The 20884-nt window shown below is 37.1% G+C and overlaps 1 protein-coding gene across 17 annotated transcripts in view; it reads right to left on the bottom strand.

Moving 5' to 3' along the window:
• Positions 1-19440, bottom strand: part of LOC119553279 (protein alan shepard) — a 146983-nt gene extending 127543 nt beyond the window's left edge. For 7 of the 17 annotated variants that reach the window (XM_037863582.1, XM_037863580.1, XM_037863579.1 and 4 more), the window contains exon 1: positions 11933-12817. Coding sequence is in view for 5 of the 17 variants with exons in the window: in XM_037863590.1 (XP_037719518.1) it covers positions 17490-17654 (165 nt within the window). In the remaining 12 variants the exon portion in view is untranslated. Of the gene's footprint in view, positions 1-11932; positions 13938-17489; positions 17721-19100 lie in introns of those variants that run through there. The other 10 variants (XM_037863591.1, XM_037863584.1, XM_037863586.1 and 7 more) reach the window with 8 other exon arrangements.
• Positions 19441-20884: the final 1444 nt, after the last annotated feature.

Raw genomic sequence — 20884 nt, forward strand, 5'->3', positions numbered from 1 at the left:
AAAGCCTCAGTTGCATGCACATTTATAATTTTTAATTATTCCAATGAAATTCCTGGCCCGCAAAAAGCAACCGAAAATTGCCACGACAGACAGACAGACTGGTGGGGAAAAGACTCTTTCGGCAATCTCTCGTCTTCTATATATTTTTTTTCTCTGTTAGGATGGGGGAATTCTAATAAAAATAGCTTAGCGTCGTCGAGCAAAATGTCGACACTCTTTGGATGGGATCGGATAATGTGCAGTCAACTCAGACAGGACAAGCCGCAATGTGAAGTTGCCCGCACGAAAATTCAAACACAAAAGTTCAATTTAACGTAAATACTTTTCAAGTGGGGCGGCGAGGGGAGATCGAAGGGTAAGCCAGCTGCCAAAGTAGCTGGCATCTCCAGCCATCAATAGATAGTAGACCGGTCCTCATTCCCTGGGATAAAAGCCCAACCGGCAGCCGAAAGTTCGAGTGGGAAATGCCATTGGGAAATGGGGAAACCACCGAGGAAAAAACTACTTAAGGACACAGCGTCGAGACAGGAAACGAGCCTCAGGATCTCGCAGTCAGGGAATGTCGAATATGAAATGTGGCCAGATGATGCCGAAGGAGTTAGCCATTCAAACTATTCAGAAAGCGAGCAGCTGCAGCGGCGGCAAGTGCATCTGGAGAAATATGAGATGTACAAAATGAAATAAAGCAATTGCAGGCAACTGCCAGGGAAAATATTCAGAAGACTTACTGGCTTTCTCGCTCAGAAATATCCAAGTTATGTGACAAGAGCTGAGCCTTTGTGGCAAAAATAGATGCCGCACGTGCAAAATGATTCAAGAAATGACTTTTATACCAATCAAATTTAATATTAACTGATATAAAATCAATATTTAAACCACCAAATACTAAACAGGTTTGTTTAAAGATTTTAAAAAAATTAAACAAGATATAGTATTCTTATGAATATAATTGGCTTTACTTTTTACTTATTTAATTTTCCAAAGAATATCTTCAGAAATTACTTATTTGCCCTCCAAAATTATTTCTAATTGGTTTAGAATAAATTCTTTAACCACATTATATCAAAAGGCCTCTATTTCATTTCATAGTTTAAAATATTTAAATATTTTTAACATTTTTATTGCCTATTTTTAAAAGATGATCAAAGAAATTGCCTATAATCCAAACCAAAATATATTCTTATCTTGCTTATAATAAAACCTTATTTTGAAAAATATTTCAAAATTTATTAGATATAATTCAAGATATTTACATAATGCTACCACTGCTACAATCTTCTCCTTTTTTGGTCTTTTTTTCTCAAAGAAATCCCTTTTATCTTTCTTCAAATTCCCCAATCTCTGGCAAAATTATTACATTATCGAACTTTTTTTGCAGATATTTTAAGCAACTTCAGTGTGACAAACTTATAAGCTCCCCACCACCCCTTTTAAATCCACCGCCCTTTTCCATTTACATATCGAAACTTGCAACATATCTACGAATGCCAACGGACTCGTTTGCCATTGTGATTGTAACTCCCTACCCGATTTTTGCGCCCCCATGCCCGCTGATAAACGGAGGCGGTGTGGGGGGCGTGGCACAGACAGACAAAGCACATTTCCGTCAAACACAATAAGTCGATAAAAAGAAAGGATAAAAGAAATGAAAGCAGAAAAATAGCTAAAAAGACGCAAACGGAAAAACTATTTTCCAATTTTCCAAAATGTAGACGAAAAAAAAACACAAGATGTGTGAGGGTGTGTAAGTTTGGGGCGGCAGGGGGGCGTGGCAAGAGGTGAAGGTTCAAAGCTGCACAAACAGAGATATGCAAAAATTGGTAATGGCAGAGAGAGCTGAGGCAGCAAAAGTTGCGCCAAAAAAAAACTTTACACACGGCCATGAAGAAGAAGCTGCTGCTGCTGGAAAAAATGAAGATAAAGGAGATAGTAAAGGAGGCGGAAAGGGGGCGTGGTTCGAAGGAGCAGCAAAACACGAAGATGAATTATTAGAAACGTATGCAAAATGCTGCATATGCATTAGAGGTTCTCCTTTTTTTGTGTGTGTGTGTGTGCACCACGCGAATAAATCAAAAATGTTGCAAAAATGTTGAAAACTGTTGGAAAATGTTGCAACGTGTGGCAGCTACTTTCGCCAAGCGAAAATTCTTATACACTTTTCTAGGATTTCATCATTTATAAAGCAGGTTTTGATTTGTACGTTGATTTTTAGTTTTGAGTGGATAGCTATCTATTTATAGATTATAATTATAACATTTTTTAGAATGTAAGCAATTAATTTTAAAATGGAAAGTACATATCAGAGGAAATCCTTTATTCTAATGACTTTATCCGCATGTCCTCAAAATAAATATACAAACAGATTCGGTTGCTTTTGCAGACTTTCTATGTATTTTATTCTTTATTTTTTTGCACCAGAATAACATTGCATATATATACATAAAGGGGGGATAAAATGGTTGCATGCATTGGTGGAAATTTTTTGAGTTTTCCACACCCACCCACATCGTTCGTTTTTACTGGGCACGTATTATTCCCCAAAGACTTGCCGTCCCAGCTGCACATTTCGGCTATGTTTTTAATATGCTAAGCACTTTTTTATGCATTTTACAACACTATCGAATGTACCAGTCCGCAGCTGTAATGCTGTGCTTCTTTCAATCTCTAGCTTTTATCTATATATATATACTTGTATATACATCTCCGTATGTGCAATGCATTCACATTGACAGTCAATGCAGTGCGACAAGTCACAAATGTGCATATCAATGGATGTGTCAAAAACGTTGCCGAGAGTTAATAATACATTTCGCATTCCTCGAAGAAGCTGCAGCAGAAGCCACACGAGGGATCTGCAAAATATTGGGGATAAGAAGGGGCGGTAAGGAGGTAAAATCCACTCCAACTAACTCCGAGTTCCACTCTCGCCACGCGCTAAGTGCATGTCAAATAACCGGGGGTTACGAGGGGATAAAGGAGTTGCCGGGGCTGCTATGTGACTGACTGCATCCTGATTATGACACAGACACGATATATTTGGTCCTGAAGTTTGACATTCCAAGCTGTCATTGGCTTAACTCTGTTGGATTCGAAATGCAACTTCGTTTTTTTTAGGTTCCCCAGCAAAGTTCGGTTGGATGGGATGAGAAGAAGAGCAGAGGAGAGTTAAGAATCTCTTTAAAAATGTTGAACCTTTAAGCCATAATAATAACAATAACATTTTAATATCCTCAACAGCCCAGCCCCTTTCCAAACATCCATTTAATCTAGATTTAATAAACCAAGTTGACCATCCCTCTAATCCATTCCTTCCCCCCACAAACTCTTTCATTTCACCCTTTTAACAAACCCCAAAGCAAATCAAAAATAATACTATACGATATGATGTGAGGGCAACCGCACTATATCACTATATCATATCTCTTACAATGAAATCTTTGTAATGCAACTCAGCAATAAGCTAAGTAACTGCCATTCTGTGGCAAGAGAATCAGAGGGAGACAGGGCGAGTAATGAGCATTCTGCAGTGCTTGGAGGGTCAAAGCACATATATATAAATATCGCACATAAGCGGGGGATCCCACTTCTCCCACAACCCCTAATCGTACCCTCACATTTCCCCTTTCTTTCTAACTTAAAACGATTTATGCCGAGCACGTTTCATGCGAAAGTCGTCAGCACGTTACACTCCAGAAAAAGATGGGAGTACAGTCAAACTTCGGTAGCTTGAACTTTTCTATATTAAATTCCGGGTAGGTTGTAGAGCAGGGAAAACTTTCAGAAACTAAGCACCTTTAAGCTAAATTCATAAGACCTAAGAAAATAGCTTAATATGACAAACTCCTTCTGAGAATTCTGGGCCACCTTTAGTAATATTTTAACAGTGAGTTTTAATTGTTACTTTCCAACACTACATGTCAGTGCTTTGAGTGCTATTTAAAAAATTTGCAAGCAGTGTTGCTTAACGCGATCATAATGCGTGCATTCGTTTTATACATAATTTACAATATCGGTATTTGTATAGATTTGCCACATTCAGAAAGTATGTCTGTAGTTTCACGTGATAAACTCTAGTTTAACTGTTAGCGGCCAACACTGGCTAACAGTGTTGTTCAACGCCAATAGCAATAATGGCAAACTTCCGTTTACCCCTGAAGGTCTGCAACAAAATACAACGCAAAAACAGGAACGAGCACACGAGAATGGAACGCAACAAAGGGAAGCACTTAGCGGTTTACGTTGGCGGTTGGATTGGTTAACAGAACCGAGAGATAGCCGTGTGGATGGAAACGGTTTAGAGGTTTAACCGGGGGCTACGAAGAGGCGAAACGGAGGTGGTACGACAACCGCCAACAGTGGTTATGGTCGGACAACGACGACGACGACGAGAGATGCCAACGATTTGGCCAAAAGCGAGACGACACAAGGAGCCGGATTATGCAGCTTTGCGCACACACGTGTGCCGAACGTGACAATTTTCGGACAAAGCTAATGATGCTGCGAACTTGCAATTTGTTTAGGAGCAAGAAGATGGCATAAGGAGGGAAATGTAGGGGAAAGTGTCAAAGCTATACCTAAATTTGGGTTTAGGGCAGCTAAATACACTGTGTTGACTTTTTAAACAGGGTTCGTTGCTATATATTAAATAGGGAATAGTTAAAAAATGGTGTTTTAAAATTGCAAAACATTTGAGTTGCATTTCTATGTTTTATAAATGAAAAAATTATATAATATCTGACCAAAGCAATTGTACAATTTTATTTTAAGAGTATTTAAGAGTTCACAACACAAGTCGTTACATTCCCCAAGCTTGACCAAGTCATTATAAGGGGATTACCTATGTAATTACAACATATCTTTTCAACTAAGTTCATATTCTGACCAAATACTGGAGTTGAATATTACACAATACACACAATTTCCTGAAACATTAGTCAAACATGTCAAAGTCTATGACCCATCGGAGGCCAAACAAAAAGACGGAAACTTTTTAATAAAAACATTGATTGAAACAAGCAAAAATGAGGGAAACACGAAATAAGGAATCTTTTTGACGAGCAACCGAAAAGAACAGAACTGAACACTGATTATGAAACCGGGCAGGGAAAAGGGGGCGGGTTGGCAGGCAGGGCGTGGCCAGGGCGTGTAATAAATTAATGAAAAGTTGATGAAGCCAGGACGTCAAAGGCGTCGTCAGGACGAAAAAGGAAGAAAAAAAAATCGGAAAATATTTTCTCGCTCATCAAACAATTCAAAGCGAAAAAAAAGGGAGAGAAGCACAAACTTTTTTCATTAACAAAACGAAATCGAGAAAAAGTCAGGCGACAAAAGTTGATGATGATGGCACATACATAGAAATCTTTTTGGCCTTCGGTTCTGTATTTGGTTGTTGTTGTTGTTTTTCATTATTTCCCAGCAAACACACACACACATAGAAATGACGAGAGGGACAGACCAAGTGTTGAAAGTTGTTTTAATGTTAATGACATTTCATTACGCGACAGCGGGGGTGAGATATCCTGTTGACAAATTGCTCAACATATTTTATTCCGCAGCATCCCCCCCCCCCTGCGTTCCTGCAATAAAAACACCCTTCTAATGGACACCCATGGACAATGCAGTGGCGCTGTTATGCCCATTTCATCATCCCGTTGCCCCTGCCAAATTAAATAAATAAATAAAGCATCAAGCATACGCACTGTGGTACAGTAGATAAATTTAACACACCCCATCCATATTTCTTATTTCTTATAAAAGTGTGCGTGCGTGTGTGTGTACATTTCTCTAGAGCATCCACTTGAAGACCGAAGAAGAGGAAGAGGGAGAAGTAGCTGAAGACGAAGGCGCCCCGAGAATGCCTCTTGATGTGCTATTTTTACAAATTTTAGGTTAAAATACTTTGGCCAAGTGGCTCTGGCAGCAGCACAAGCATGTGTCAGGACACTCACTCACACATTCAGCAGCCTACAAACACAAATACACACACATACCTATACACATATAGCTTTAAGGACGAAGGAAGAGCCGCATCTGCGGGGCGTTGTAGCGTAACGAATCTCAAAAGGCTGCCACTGCTGCCTGATGCCAAAAATAAAGCGAGAAATGAAAACGTGGCAAAAGTCAAAGAATTGTTAGTGCACACCCTGGGAAATCTATTTAAGACTTCAATTTTCCTACTTTCTGTAGCTGTAGCATACATTTAGCTGTGCGCTCTAACATAAAAATGCAATTCGGGCCTAATTTTGGAAGGAGTATTTGGAGCACTCTACTCTCTAAAACATATTTTCTATATTTTTAATATATGTACAAGTTTATTAATACTGAAGAATAAACTAGCTGAATAATAAATGCATAATAAAGAAACACTTTAAGGTGGAAATAAATAATAAAAAGTTTACTAAATAAAAGATGTAAGTTAAATAAATAAAGGTATTTATCAAAGATAAAATGTTAACAAATTCATTGAATCAAATTACAAGAAATAAAATTGACCAATAAAAAATGGTAAACAAGCAAATAAAATTTTTCACATTTAATATTTCGTGTGCTCTTTAATAAATACATGTATTTTGTCAATCAATACATGAAATAAATATTAATTAATTATTATTATAAAGACACATTTTACTTTACCAAAAATCTATAATCTTCATTGAAATGTTAGCCTAAAATGTATTCAATGACAAAGTAAAAGCGTCAATTGAATAATTGCCAAAAACTTTGCCAAAGCGCAAAGAGAATTTCCCTCAATTGGATTAGAATTCATACAATTTGATTTAAAGTTGACCAAATTGATTGGCTAAAATTACACAAATTGTAATTTATTTTGACGGACATTGATGTTTGAATGAGTGATTAGTGTATTAGAAATTTTCCACTTAAACAGAAAACCACCTGCAATTTCGAATGCAAAGTGAACTGAAACTTATATGGTTAATAAACTCGATTGAGACGGCCGGCCGAAGGCGGTGAATAATTGAGGTAAATTGGATGTTTAGTCATCAAAAGAGAAATTCTACCTCTCTGGCATGTTGAAATCTAAATTTATTTTTCATTAATTCAGTGCACACAAACACACACACGTGGACATGTGGAAAATTCAAAAATTTTCTGGTCCTGTAACATATTCAACTTTGACATTTAACCTCCCTCTTTGCCAAGAGAACCACTCCCCATTTTGCACCGAGCTGTGCTTCATTGACTCAACTTGATTAGTTGTTGCGACAGTTGTCGTTGTACCGAATGTATATATAGTATATATACAGCACCGAACATTTTGTACAAAATAATTACAGAGCATGAAATTGAATTGAATGAAATGCCATTTCATGGAATTACCCGGAAAACTTTTTTCCTTCCTCCTCTCTGGCTCGTAAAGTTTCTATATTTATTTTGTGTATGCTCGTGAGCACACGGGACAATTTCAACCTTTTTTCGCATCGCTTTTTATTTTCATTTTGTAAAAACATTAATTAAATGCTCAGTCAGTGGCATTAAACTGGGCAAACTGTGAACAGAAAACATTGAATCAGTTAAAAAAAATTTGATTCAGAATCCAAATATATAATATATGGAGCACATTAAGTTTGGGGCTAAAAAATCATTTATGAAAACAGTTTGCAACGAACGAGAAAATAAAAAATGTAGTCAGGGAAAGAGTGTCAGGAAAAAACTCGAACCAAAATGGTTTATGTTAAATTTGCTGGAAAACTCAAACACATTTGAGGGCCGAAGGAGGCGGAGGGTCAAAAGCAAATTGCAAATGATGAAACTTTGCCCATCATAAACGCCATTTTATGTTATCCAATATGGCGTCGCTTTCTGCCCTTTTTTCTGGCTTTTTTTGTCTGCCATAAAATTTTCACTTTTTAGTTTTTGGGGGCCAAAAAGTTTTTGCCCCACCGAGGGCTGAGCGGCTTTGGACCAAAAAGACAGAGAGAACAAGCTTGGCTAATCGCACATATTTCCACATCAATAACAATTACGAAGAGGACCCAACGACCAAACAAAAACTCATCTCATTTGGTATGCAAGAGTACGGAATATTTTCCCTACAAGATTTCCACACAATTTGCCGGCGAAGGACTTTAAAAAATTCCAGGACTTAAACCAGTCGGCAAAGAACGAACACACACTTAACCTCGTCAGCAGCCACAATTTGGGTTAGTTGCAAATGTATGTCAGTTGCTAATTAGCTGCACTTCACTGGACCCCGTCGCATATAGAAAATAATAATGCATATTCATAGGCGCGGGTTCTATGTGGCGATGTCACGCATACGCCACGTGAAACGCCACCACTCAAAGGTCCTTGAAACGGGCTGCAGCAGCAGCAACAGTCAAAGCAGCAACTGCCACACGAAGCTCATAAGTGCCTTTCTGCGCGGTGGGCGTGGCCATCTGCCCACTTGGCACGGCAGCAGAAAAAATGCCAGCATTAATGGAGGTCCTGCTCCTAAAGATCGGATAAGTTGCTTGAAAGTGATCCCTAAAAGATGAATTTAACTGCCGATAGGATTTTTAAAATATGCTTATCACTAAACTGAACTTAGATTACCTTAAGATAATGAAACTAATTTAGCTCTTTATAATTTAAGTAATATATTATCGTCTTTAGTCCTGCATATATATAATTATAGCTTTTAAAAACATTTGACTATTTGATGGAGGTTTTTCTTAATATAAATAAATCTTTTTTGCCTTTGTTAGTTGGATTCAATACCTTTATAATACCATTTCTCTGTTAACTTGATATAACATTAGACAATAATACAAATGATATGTAATAAGTTACCCATAGAATATCAAATTAATAAATAAATTGTTGATTAAAAATATTATTTAGAGTAATTTTGGCCTGTAAACAAATCGTTGTAAATTTAAAATTCACAATAAGCTAGTAAAAAATGAGAAAACTGTTTAAATAAATTAAACTAAAGAATACATACAAATACATATTTTTTTATGAACATTGTTTCCAATTACCATAAATCCCCTTACCAAAAATAGCTTTCCCAGATTGAGATGCACTTAATTCCCCGAGCATGCTAAGCAATCTCCAAGCAATTACTTTGAAAGTAACACGAATGGCAACCGAAATTGCAGCTACAAAATAATTCAGGAAATCACATATTTTAACTGAAGGATCCTCCTTGACTTGGGTTCGCTTGGGTTTCCTTTTTTTCGCCGTATTTAGTATTGTGTCTGCAGGGCATTTTGCCAATTCATTTTCACTTCGAGTAAAATTAATTAGAAATCAACAAAATGAGCAGAAAACGAAAAAAGCAGCGAGCTCAGACAGTGCCTTACATAAATCTCGTTCGCCTGAGCCCTAAAAGCACGGGAAAAAATAAAAAAGGGAGACACCAGAGGGAGCCAAAAGAAGGAAGGAACTTGAAAGATGAAAAAAATAAATAGAAATAATAAGGGAAAAACATTTTTCACTCTTGGCAATGGACAATGAGTAGAGAAAACCAAGTTCTTCGCCCCCCCTCAAAACAACAATGAAAATGAATGAATAATATGAAAAGATTTTTCAGTTGCATTTTTTCCCGTTGCCAAACTTATTCTGTGCTTTCTTTAGACTTTACTTTCCATGGCTATTTGTAATTGAAAACATTTTTGTGTGGCTTTATGAGTGCTTGAGCAACCCTCGTGGAAAACCCCTCTTCTGACCAAAAACACAGGCTAATAATCATTATTATTTCAGATTTATTTGCGGTCATTGGGCTTCATTTTTGTTGTAATTATTGAGAAAATGTGCTGGCGCAGGAAGTTTTCCACTTTTCTACCCTCTTGAGCCAATGATTTGCCCATTTGCTTGTTGGGGATTTTTAATGAAATTTTCCTTGTTCTACACACGAACAATGAGTGTCATTATCATTCCAGTTCGTCAGTCAGTCGTCGGTCAGTCAGTTAGTCAAATATTTGTATAATTTGTCTTTATTGTCATTGACATTAGGCACATTTGTTGCCTCGATTATCTGGGCATTCTTTAAGTGGACAAACAGCTGACGCTGCTAATGGCAGTGGGTTCTGAAGTGGGTCTGTGGTTTCGGTGGTGGGTGCTGGTTTTGCGAGTGGTGGGTGGTGCCTGGCCTCAGATTTCTGTTATTAAGCTCAAGATTATGTCTTTGTTTTCTGCCTCTCTCTGCATGAGGGTCGTATAATTTGTATTGCAAAGCTAAAAATTGTAAGCAAATTGTTCCTGAATTTTTCTATCACTTCCCTGAAGATGAGGACTTCCAATATTCCGCATGATATAATTGACAACGATTAAAATAAAAAAATAAGTAAAAACATCACGAGCGCCAAAGAAATCTCTACTAAATTGAAATCTTTAGAAAAGCTGCTTAAAAGTATGCTGTACAAATTTGCATTTCGATTTACCTATGTTACATGAAGATCATACTTTTTAAGACACTTATCCATTCTTGTTATTTCAGTTGTCTCGAATATACTGGTTCATTTTTAAAACCATCACAATGATCTTCAAGAGGAAAGTAGTCTTGAATACATTTAATATATCATATATAATATTAATAATTTATTTTAAATACACATCAAAAAACCCTTTTGAATTTATAACTAATTTATTAAAGAATATTCACAAATGTTCAAATAAAAAGTTAATAATTTTGAATCATAAAAGGGCAACAAAAAAGTGAAAACCCATTCCGCTTGAGTTCACATCGAAACCCATTTCCCTTTCAGACTCCTTCAACCTTAACAATTCATTTGATTTCCGAATTACCCCAAACAAAGCCCATGAAAAATTCTTTCCATCTTAAAAGTATATGCAAAATAGGTACATTTTTTGTTGCGTTGAATAAAGGAATGCCCCTCCTTAGCAGCGGATAATAAATGATAATGAGAAACAGCCCGGTACGCGACACGCAGACAGGAACAGGATAATCATCTGGCAGGATAAGCAAATTGACGGCGGCCATGGAGCATTGAGAAGGCTAACAACCAGAAGATACCAGCTCCAATCTACAGGCCATCCCCACGCTGCGTAATTATTTCAATATTTAATGACTGTAAAAAATCAAAAGAAGCCTATGCAAACGACGCACTCTAGAAAATGTTTTTTTAATCTTATAATTAAAAGTGTTTTAAAAAAAATATTTTTGGATTCTAGAAATTTTATTTTTATCATGACAGCTGCCATTTGATGATGTGGAATATTTAAATAATTACCTTTGTTTTAGTTTTAAGGCTAACGTTTTAGGGACTTTGTAAAAGTAAATTTCGCAAAGGCTCAATTTCATCTAATTATGGGTATTTTGTTATATGCTTTCAAAAAGATTACAATCTATTATAATTATCAAAGATATAATTGTAATTATTAAAATACTTCTGACTTGGAAGAGATACTAACAACCCCAGTTAAAAATCTTTTAAGGATATCCATCTAGGTTATCAAGAATATATAAATATTTTTAGAAATCCTTTTCAGATTTTTAAATATTTATAGACTTAAGAAAAATTTAAGAAAATTTTAAATTTTCAGGAATGCGATTTTTAGATATACCTCCGGGTTTTCAAGTCAACATGTCAATATTTTTAGAAACTTTTTTTTAATTTTTTCAATACTGGTAGATATATTTCAAGGATAGATAAAATTTTCCTAAAAGCTATTTTTAGATATTTATTTTCAAACCAATATTATAATTAAAAAAAAACTTTTTTATTTTTATTTTAATGATGTTAGATATTCAAAGTTTTGAGGAGGATAGAAAAATACTCTAAAAATTGTAGGGGTTCTATTTTCTAGATGCTTATTTTGGTTTTAAGATCAATGTAAATATTTTTAGAAACCAATTTTTATTCTTTTTTTAATGCATTAGTGGTTTAAATAAGAATAAAAAGTGGATTCCAATTTTAGGATTGGTATTTTAGTCAGGGGTCTCGGGGCGCCTAAGGACACTCACCACGGGCACAGGTATCACGCAGTAGACGCAGGGATGCCCACCAACAGCAGCGGCGGCGGTGGCGGTCGGCAGTCCGTAGGCGGCGCACAGATGGTGATCCGTCTTAAATATCTTCGTTGGCGGCGGCTGGGCAATCAGCGACGAGGAGGCGCTGGAGCACGTGTACAGCGTCGTGGTGGTGCTGGTGTTGCTGCTGCTGTTGCAGGTATTGCTGCTGCCGGTGTTGCTGCCGCTGCTGTTGTTGCTGTTGCCGCTGTTGTTGATGTTGCTGCTGTTGTTGCTGCTGCTGTCGCTGCTGCTGTTGCTGCTTGTCCTGCCTGTGGTTTTGCTAGCCCTGATGGTTGCTAGCGTAGCTGGTGTTGCTGCTGTTGTCCCGGCAACACTTGTTGTTGCTGCTGCTGCTGCGGTTTCCTGCGGGGGTGGTGGTGTTGCTGGTGGCGGCGGCGGCGGTGGTGGTGGTTGCTGCTGACTCAAGGAGTTGGCCTTAGGAAATGTAGCGCCTGTTGGTGTTGCTACTGCGGATGTTGCTCCTGTGGGTGTCGCTGCCGCTGCTGCTCCTGCTGTTGATGTTGCTCCTGCCGCCGCTGCTGCTGCTGTTGCTGTTGCTACTGCTGTTGTTGTCTGCACAACTGTTGCCACCAATTGGCTTACAGCTGCTGCCTTAAATTCGCCGGACTGCTCCTGCTGCTCCTGAAAGTCCTGTTGGCTGAAATTGGCTAGCTTCGATGTTGCTGCGGGCAATGGCGAGGTTTTTCTCTTGATTGACGCAATTTTAATGGCTATTGGTGAGCAGGTTTGATTGTAAATTGATTTCCTCGGCTTTCCTCGTCGTTTTCCCCTGGATTTTCCGTTTTCCCTTTTTCCTATTTGCGACTGTCTGAGCCTTGTCTGCCTTTTTGAGTTTTCTTATTGATTTTTAGTTAGAACATTGACTAGTTAGTTATGCGATTTTTATATTGGCTAAACACTGAACACTTATTAAAGTTGAAATTTAATTTATTTATTTTATTTTTATAATTGCGGTTACTTAAGCACACACATCAATAGACACAATTTTTGTTTGGTTTTTGTTTATTCAAGCTAAGCTTTTTCAACTAATTTTTGGTTTTTCTTTTATGGCAATTTGCTAAATCTTTTTCACTCACAATTAAGCTAAATTTTATATGTTTTTACTTTTAAGCTAGAGTCACAAATTTAATTTGGATTTTTTATTTTAACTTTATTGTCTCTACTTATCGCTTAGAGTTCTTTAAATATTTTGTTTAGTAAAATAATACTGTAGATCTTTGCTTTGGTGTTCACTTTGAAGATTTCTTTAATATTTCTTAAATATTTGTTTTTTTTTTTTGCTTTGAGAGTTTTTAACCCTTTTTAGTTGTTTGTTTTTTTCTGGTTTTACTTTGAGTTCTTAGTTGGCTAAGATTCGTAGGAATTTTCGCTGACAATTGTTGCGCTGAGAGACTGGAATCCTTGGACTACTTGGAGTAGTGAGTTCTTGAGCAGAATATTTTTGTGTAAATTTCACGCTTTGTAAATAATACTGAACTGCACACTTGCACTTTGCACTTCCCGATTCTCTCAGTGGCTAATATGTATAAATATATTTGTAAATCATGGACAGAATGAACTGACTTCGACGCAGATTACGTATACGCACGGGGAAAATGGAAATATAAATACGTATGTGTATATATTTAATGCAGAATCTTCCGGCCTATGGCTCTTAAAAACTTTTCTTTTTTCGAAAAAACACAAAATGGCGAGCTTGCACTGTGGAAAGGATGTTTTGCAGGACGACTCCTTTTGGGGGGCTCCTGGCTTGGCTATTTTTTTTTTTGTGTAGGTTTTAAGTAGGATTTTTCGGTTTGAAGTTGATTTCGAGTTGGATTTTTGGCTTCAGACTTGGCTGGCTTGGGTTGTCGCAGGCAATCTCTTTGTGCTGGGGCTCTGTGGTCGCTTTCCGCTTTTGTGGTGCGCAAAATGAGGAAAAGGCGTTTGTAACTGAACTTGACAATCGTCGAATGGATTCTGAATTTCTCATTGAGTAAGGTTTTTGAGTAAGGCCTCAGCCTGGCAGTTTTCGTATCGTTTCGGCTCGGCAACTTCGGTTTGGCACGATTCGGTAGAGTCGAATGCATTGCATTTTCGAGGGAGCCGGCAAAATTGTTTTTTCCAGCACAGAGCACAGGATCCACAAGCCGACGCAGGCGCAGGACTCAAAGGCGTTTCGTCTGCCATTCAGCGCTGCATTTCACTTTGAAGTCGGAAAATGAGAAGCCCACTAGCCCCATCCGTCCGACTGGTCAGCAGCTTCTTCAACTGAAATGCATCCCAGCCTATGCGGTCGCAATTATCTTAACAACTTTCTGCCATCACTGGCAATTGTCAACATTGAATTTAATCACAAGTTACTACGTGACCAGGCAAACACACAAACTTCTTATAGGAAATATATAAATATTATGTTGAGCAAACTTTTTCAGCGCCGCTAACTCAAATACTGTCAAGTTTTCCAGGTTTTCCAAAACATTTTTCGGCTAGCAAACTCAAATAGAAATTGCCAAAAGGAAAATTAGTCGAAGGAAGGGGAAAAAGCTAGGTAAATGCAAGAACTGGGGTAGGAAAAGCAAATCAAAGGAGTGTAAATGATATTTCCTTTGGCAAATTTCCTGTAGTATTTAATTTCCTAATTACTGGAGAGGGAGTTGGAAATAAGACTGGCAAGAGCGAGAATGCTGGAGGGGAAATAATTTGTTTTACTGAAGCATTTGGTTTATCAAAAGGATTGGTTTAAATGACAGCCCAAAAAAAAAGAATGTATATCTAACACTGGAAGCTATAAAAAGAAGCTATTAAGAAATATTTTGAAACTCAAATCATTTATTAAAATTTTTTAATAAACAAATTTTAAATAAAGAAATCAAGAAACAAATGGCTAACCTTCTTAAATAATTTTATTTTTCACTTTTTGTACTTGTTCCTTATAATTTTAATTTTTGTTTAAGAAAAAATTCACAAAATATAATTTGAAACTCAACTGCTTTATTGGGAATGTTTGGTTTTTCAAATATTATGAAAAAATAAAATAAACCTTTTCGAAACTTCTAAAATATTTAAATTTCTCATTGAGTTGACTTTCAACTTATAATTTTAGCTAAAAAGGGCCCAGAAAAACACTAAAAATTGTATTGTTTCTCCACTCAAAAAGTTTTAGAAAATGTAATATCCAAAACACTCTCCAAACTCGACATCTACAATCTTTTCTCAAGCTAAACTCTCGCCCATTTCCATCACAAAGTGCGGTCCAAAGTAATTTTGAATATATATATCTGTCCTTAGCTCCATAAACTTCAGCAACTTGCCCGTTTCCTCCTTTATTTATTTACTTTCCTTTCTTCATTTTTCTGTGTAGGACACAAAATGCGAAATATAATTTTCATTCCAGCCACAATAACTGACGTCGACTGCGGCGCTGACTAAGCGCGACTGTTTACAATTTTTCCCGTATTTTTACCCCACACCCTCAACGAGTTTTCTTCTTTTTTCAGTGGGTATTTTTTATTTTGATGTGGTCTGCCAGAATGTTTTGGTTGCTGTTGTTGCCGTGAGTTGAAAGCTGTTTAAATGAAAGAACGTTCCCGTGGAAAGCCAAAGCAACGCCTGTTGGCCATTAGACTATGCCAAATAGATGTTGCCTACAAAGCGAGCACACCTGGGGGATTGCAGGCTTTCCGGGGAGGGGGCGCTGCGGATTGGATTGGGCTACCTAAAAACGCAGCAAACGAGCAACATCAGCCCCAGATTCGTACTGCCCCATCCCTCGGTATTATGCCGCAACAGCTTTGAATAGTTTATTATGTGGAGTACGTATATAAAACATATACACCAAGAGAATAAATAAGAAGAAATTCAGAAGATCATAAGAAAGTTATACTGATTTTTTGATATACCAAAGTAATTAAAATCAAATAAGTTGGTAAGATCATGGCAATCCTAGGAAATATATTTAAAATATCGATCACATGGTTGTTAATCGTTGTTGATATAGTTTCATCAACAATCAATTTGAAAACAAAAAATCATATAAGTTGGCTATGAGTTCTTGAAACAAAATAAATTATTTTCTATGTAACATAATGGAAATCCTAGAAAATAATTTATAAATATCTATATCGATATCTCTTTATATATCAACTATCATGTATCGACTATCAAATATCAATAAAATTACATTTTTTTTAATATAAAAATTTTAATAAGTATTCCTAATAATAATAGATATACATTTTACAGTGCACCCATATAACACGCAGGTAAACCGGATTTCGTCAGTTGAGGAAGGACGAAGAGGACTACTTACAAATGTTGCCTTTGTGTGATTCCCATTTCGTGTTTTCCATTTCTTTTTTTGATGCGTTGTTGGTGTTTAGAAAGCAAATGCATAAATTATGATGGAAATTTCACAATGCACAAGAGCCCACACCCCCTAAAAATGTGTAATACCATTGAAATTAGCAAAAAGGGAAACCAGCTAAAATGGTCCTTTCTTTGGGGGCCCTATGTGTATGTATGTGTGGGTGGGTGTATAATGATTTATCAGGTACGAGGATAATGGGGCACTATTGCCCCGATTCTCTCATCGAGATTAGACTGCCTGCACTGCAACTGTCAGCAAATTGATGGCGAAAATGGTTAGAAGAAATCCATATCATTGGCAGGCCATGGCAGCCGCATCAGCGGGAGCAATTTTCCACTCAAATGCGTACTGGATTTCCCCTAGCCCTGGATTTCCCCCTACCCAGCAGCCCATTTTCCCCTGATTTTCCCCACATTTTCGTCCCGCATTTCCCGGTTTCGAACGACTCTGCGTATGACACATGTCGATTGCAGTGGCGCCCCCTAGCGCCCGCAAGGCAAAAATGGCGCCTTCAATGTGGAAAGAAGCATCAGAATCAGAAATCATCAGCCTGAGTCCGATTTGAATGAGCGATTGAGTGAGTGACTGTGTGACTGACTGGCTGACTGACTGGCGAGAGTGCGAGCGAGTGAGCCGTTTGATTGTTTGATTGATGCATGGTTCTATTGATTGATTGATGCCTTTGTTGGTCTTTGATTGCTTAGATGTTTGGCCAACACTTTTTATACCAGGCTTTTTCAAATTGGTTTCGAGTTTTAATGGGGTCATAGGGCCTTTTAAACTTCAGTAATCTGTATTGCAGAATATTAAAGGCCGTCAAACTTAATCTATAGAACTGAATAAAAACATATTTGAGCTATTAAAAGTTGTCATGATCCTTAAGCCCTTTTAGAAGTATAAATGCCCTTAAGATAGTAAAATTTAATTAAGGGTAATATTTATAGAATACATATTTAATCTTATTCCAACATTTCGTTTATCCAAAACGGTTTTCTTGTTTCGGATCAACCCTTTGGTTAATTTTCTCAAACAAATGATGCGAATACTTTGACCCAAAAACACTTGAAATGATCGCTGACCAATAAATAATAATCTAAAATTATCCGCCTTAAATATAGATGTGATTTATGTTCGACTTACGTTTGAATAGTTCTGGGACCTCGGAATCTGCGGCGGCAATTGCTGGGCGTTCGAGGGCCCCCTCATGTTACCGCCCCCACCCATCCCGCCGCCCTGCTGCTGGTGGGGCGGGCCCATCTGTTGCTGCTGCTGAGGGGGCGGGGCCGGGCTGTATCGTGGATGCATGGCGAAAATGCTTTTCTCAAACTCTTTCTACTTCTTAGTTGATAGCACTCTCAAATTGACTCGTGACTAGAAATAAGACGGGAAGATTAAGATAAAAAAGATTAGAAAAAGTGAATCATATCAGCGATTAAACTTTTATTTACCACAATTACAAATATTTGAGGAGTGTTATAGTATTCTTAACACCTAGGTTTTGTAATTTTGGTTTACAAAATGTATCATTTTTTTTATTGGAGAAAGCACTCTTGTATTAGAGAGAAGTTATTATATTTGTTCTACAGTCTGGTAACACTGGTTTATAATAGTTCTTTCAAATGGAAATCGGCAACACTAAAAATACTTTTTGATTTAATAGATTTATTTTTCAAAACTTGTTTGAATATTGAACAAGTATTTATTTTATTTGATAGTATTTTTTCCATAGCTAATTAACACCTGTCAGTACTATTTTTCTGCTACTCTTTTGCATAGCCCAACCCGTTGCCTCTGCCTGCAGCTCGGCAACACTGTGCACTGCACTTTATAGCTCTCTCTCTTTCCCGCTCTATTTATATCGCTCTTTTAACGCATTCTCTGCCATATCCAGATCGTTTTGCCGTGTTTCTAATTTGTAATTAATATTTCACTTGCAACTTTGTTGATTATTTTCGGCCTCACTTTGCCCCTGTTGTTGTTTTTTATGTTCTTGCAACGGAGCCTTCAGCGAGTTATTTTAGCACTATTTCCGTCTCTTTCCCGCGCGGTAGTTGCAAAAATTTGCATTTTGGCATTAAAAATAGCACGCAGCCAGCCAATTTTTGTTATTTTTTTTTTGCACACCTATTTTTACACTGCCAGACGGGCACACACACACACCGAATAATTTATTGATATGCAGAGGGAAATTATTCAATTGCAAATTGTTTTTACGCTATGGCTTTTTATCAATTGCACTTGTTGTTGTTGTGTTATGCTTATTTAAGGACAAGACAATGAGAGGGAAAGAGAGAGGCAGTGATAGATGGCAGAAGAGAACGAGCGCAGCAGCAAAAGAGCGGGAGAGAGCACCGGCAAAAGAAGACAACAAGTGAGCAAAGCAAAAATGGAAAAAAAAATATTTGCACTGCGATAAGATTTAAATAATTACACTAATCATGCTCTCTCGCGCGCTCTCTTTCTCTCTATGTGTTTTTCTCTCGGAGAACACTTTTAGATATTCTTAATTTTATTATTGTTTTTATTGTTTCTTTTTTATGCACTGCACTGCCGTTCGTATTTATGTATTTTTATGCCATTCCGTTTTTTATCGAGTGCATTGCTCTAAAACAACAACATTCGCTTTCAATTAGCTGAGAGCTGCAAAATGTTGTTGCTTTTGCCATTGTTACGTCTGCTTTGCGGGGCTTCCAAAGGTTGTTTTCCGCTTTTTCGCTCGTTTTGTCATTAGTTTAATGCTGCTTTGCTTACTTATTGGAATTTTTTCTGTTTTATTGTTGGCTGTCAGCTGCTGTTGCTGCTTCTTCTTCGTCTCTTCTTCTTCTTGCTTCTTGTTGCACGTTCTGTTTTTTAGCACACACACACACACGCACTCGCCACTCACAGTCGCACAAACACAAAACACACACAGGCACACGCTTTTTGCACTTGAAAGTTATTCGATTTCGTTTCGATTGGGTTCGCCCTCTTCTTTGTTTGCTTCGCTATTTGTTTGTTGTCTCGTCACGCGGTTTAATTTATATATTTGTGCAAAATATTACAACGACAAAATATAAGTTTGCGCAGCCGAAAAAAACGAAGAAAGCGCGACAGCGACGGCGATGAGAGTGAGTGTGGGAGTGAGAGAGCGCAAAAGCCAGCGCAAATTGCGCGCTCTCTCGTTTGTTACTCGCCTCTCTCTCTCTCTCTTCTCGCCTGGCCGGCAACTAGGCTCTCCTCTCGCCACTCTCAGAAAGTATATTTTGTTGCTCTTGCAAATCGCAAATAGAAATTTAAATAATTAACTAAATGGATATGACAAAAAATAGGCAATCAAGCTAATAAAATAAACAATGTCAACTCAAAAGTTAGAAATAATACGGAAACGCCTTGGTGTTGGGATTTTTTTATGACATTTAAGGCGGTATTTAACATTAAAATACCAAAATTTTACACCAGCCTACAAAATAAACAAAACATATTTAAATACTACATCACTAAGTAGTGGAATACCTACATATGAATACTGCCCACAAATGGTATTTAATTTTATTTGGCTTTTATGGTGTGTACTATAATGTTGTTATACCAATACAGAATTTATTGAAGAAGTTGATGACTCCGAAAAAGCGTAAATGTCTATTTAAAGTTCAAAAATTATTATATAACTAATTTTACAGGGAACGGGATCCAATAAATCAAGTAATGAAACCAAGAAGTGCTGTTTTGGGTTTCGGGTTTGAAGAGCATTGAAAATAACGAAAAATCGAACTAGTAAATGGGTTAAAAATTGTACACTCGTATAAAAGAAATATTTAAATGTGGACTATTTGAGAATTCAACCACAAATTTAAAGTGGTATTCCACGTCTAAATCGGATTACAATAACCAAAACTCTTAAATCTAGAAGTGCGGTTTTGGGTTCCAATTTTTAAAACCCATTGCCAATACGGAAAAATCGAACATGAAAATGGTCGAAAATTTTGACCCTCGTTAAAAAGATATATTGAAATGAGGACTATTAGAGAATTCGACCACAAGTTCATAGAGGTATCACACTTAAAAATCGGATGCAAATTACCCAAGTTATGGAATCTAGAAGTGCAGGTTTGGGTTTCAATTCAATAAACCCATTGGAAAACGGCAAAAATCAAACATGAAAATGGGTCAAAATTTTGACCCTCGCTTAAAAGATATATTTTAACGTGGATTATTAGAGAATTCAACCACAAGCTCATAGAGGTATCACACTTTAAAATCGGAGTCAAAATACCCAAGTTATGGAATCTAGAAGTGCAGTTTTGGGTTCCAATTCAATAAACCCATTGGAAATACGGAAAAATCGAACATGAAAATGGGTCAAAATTTTGACCCTCGCTTAAAAGATATATTTTAACGTGGATTATTAGAGAATCCAACCACAAGCTCATAGATGTATCACACTTCAAAATCGGAGTCAAAATACCCAAGTTATGGTATCTAGAAGTGCAGTTTTGGGTTTCAATTCAATAAGCCCATTGGAAATACGGAAAAATCGAACATGGAAATGGGTTAAA

Source organism: Drosophila subpulchrella, chromosome 3L, assembly GCF_014743375.2.
Source record: "Drosophila subpulchrella strain 33 F10 #4 breed RU33 chromosome 3L, RU_Dsub_v1.1 Primary Assembly, whole genome shotgun sequence".
Lineage (NCBI taxonomy): Eukaryota > Metazoa > Arthropoda > Insecta > Diptera > Drosophilidae > Drosophila > Drosophila subpulchrella.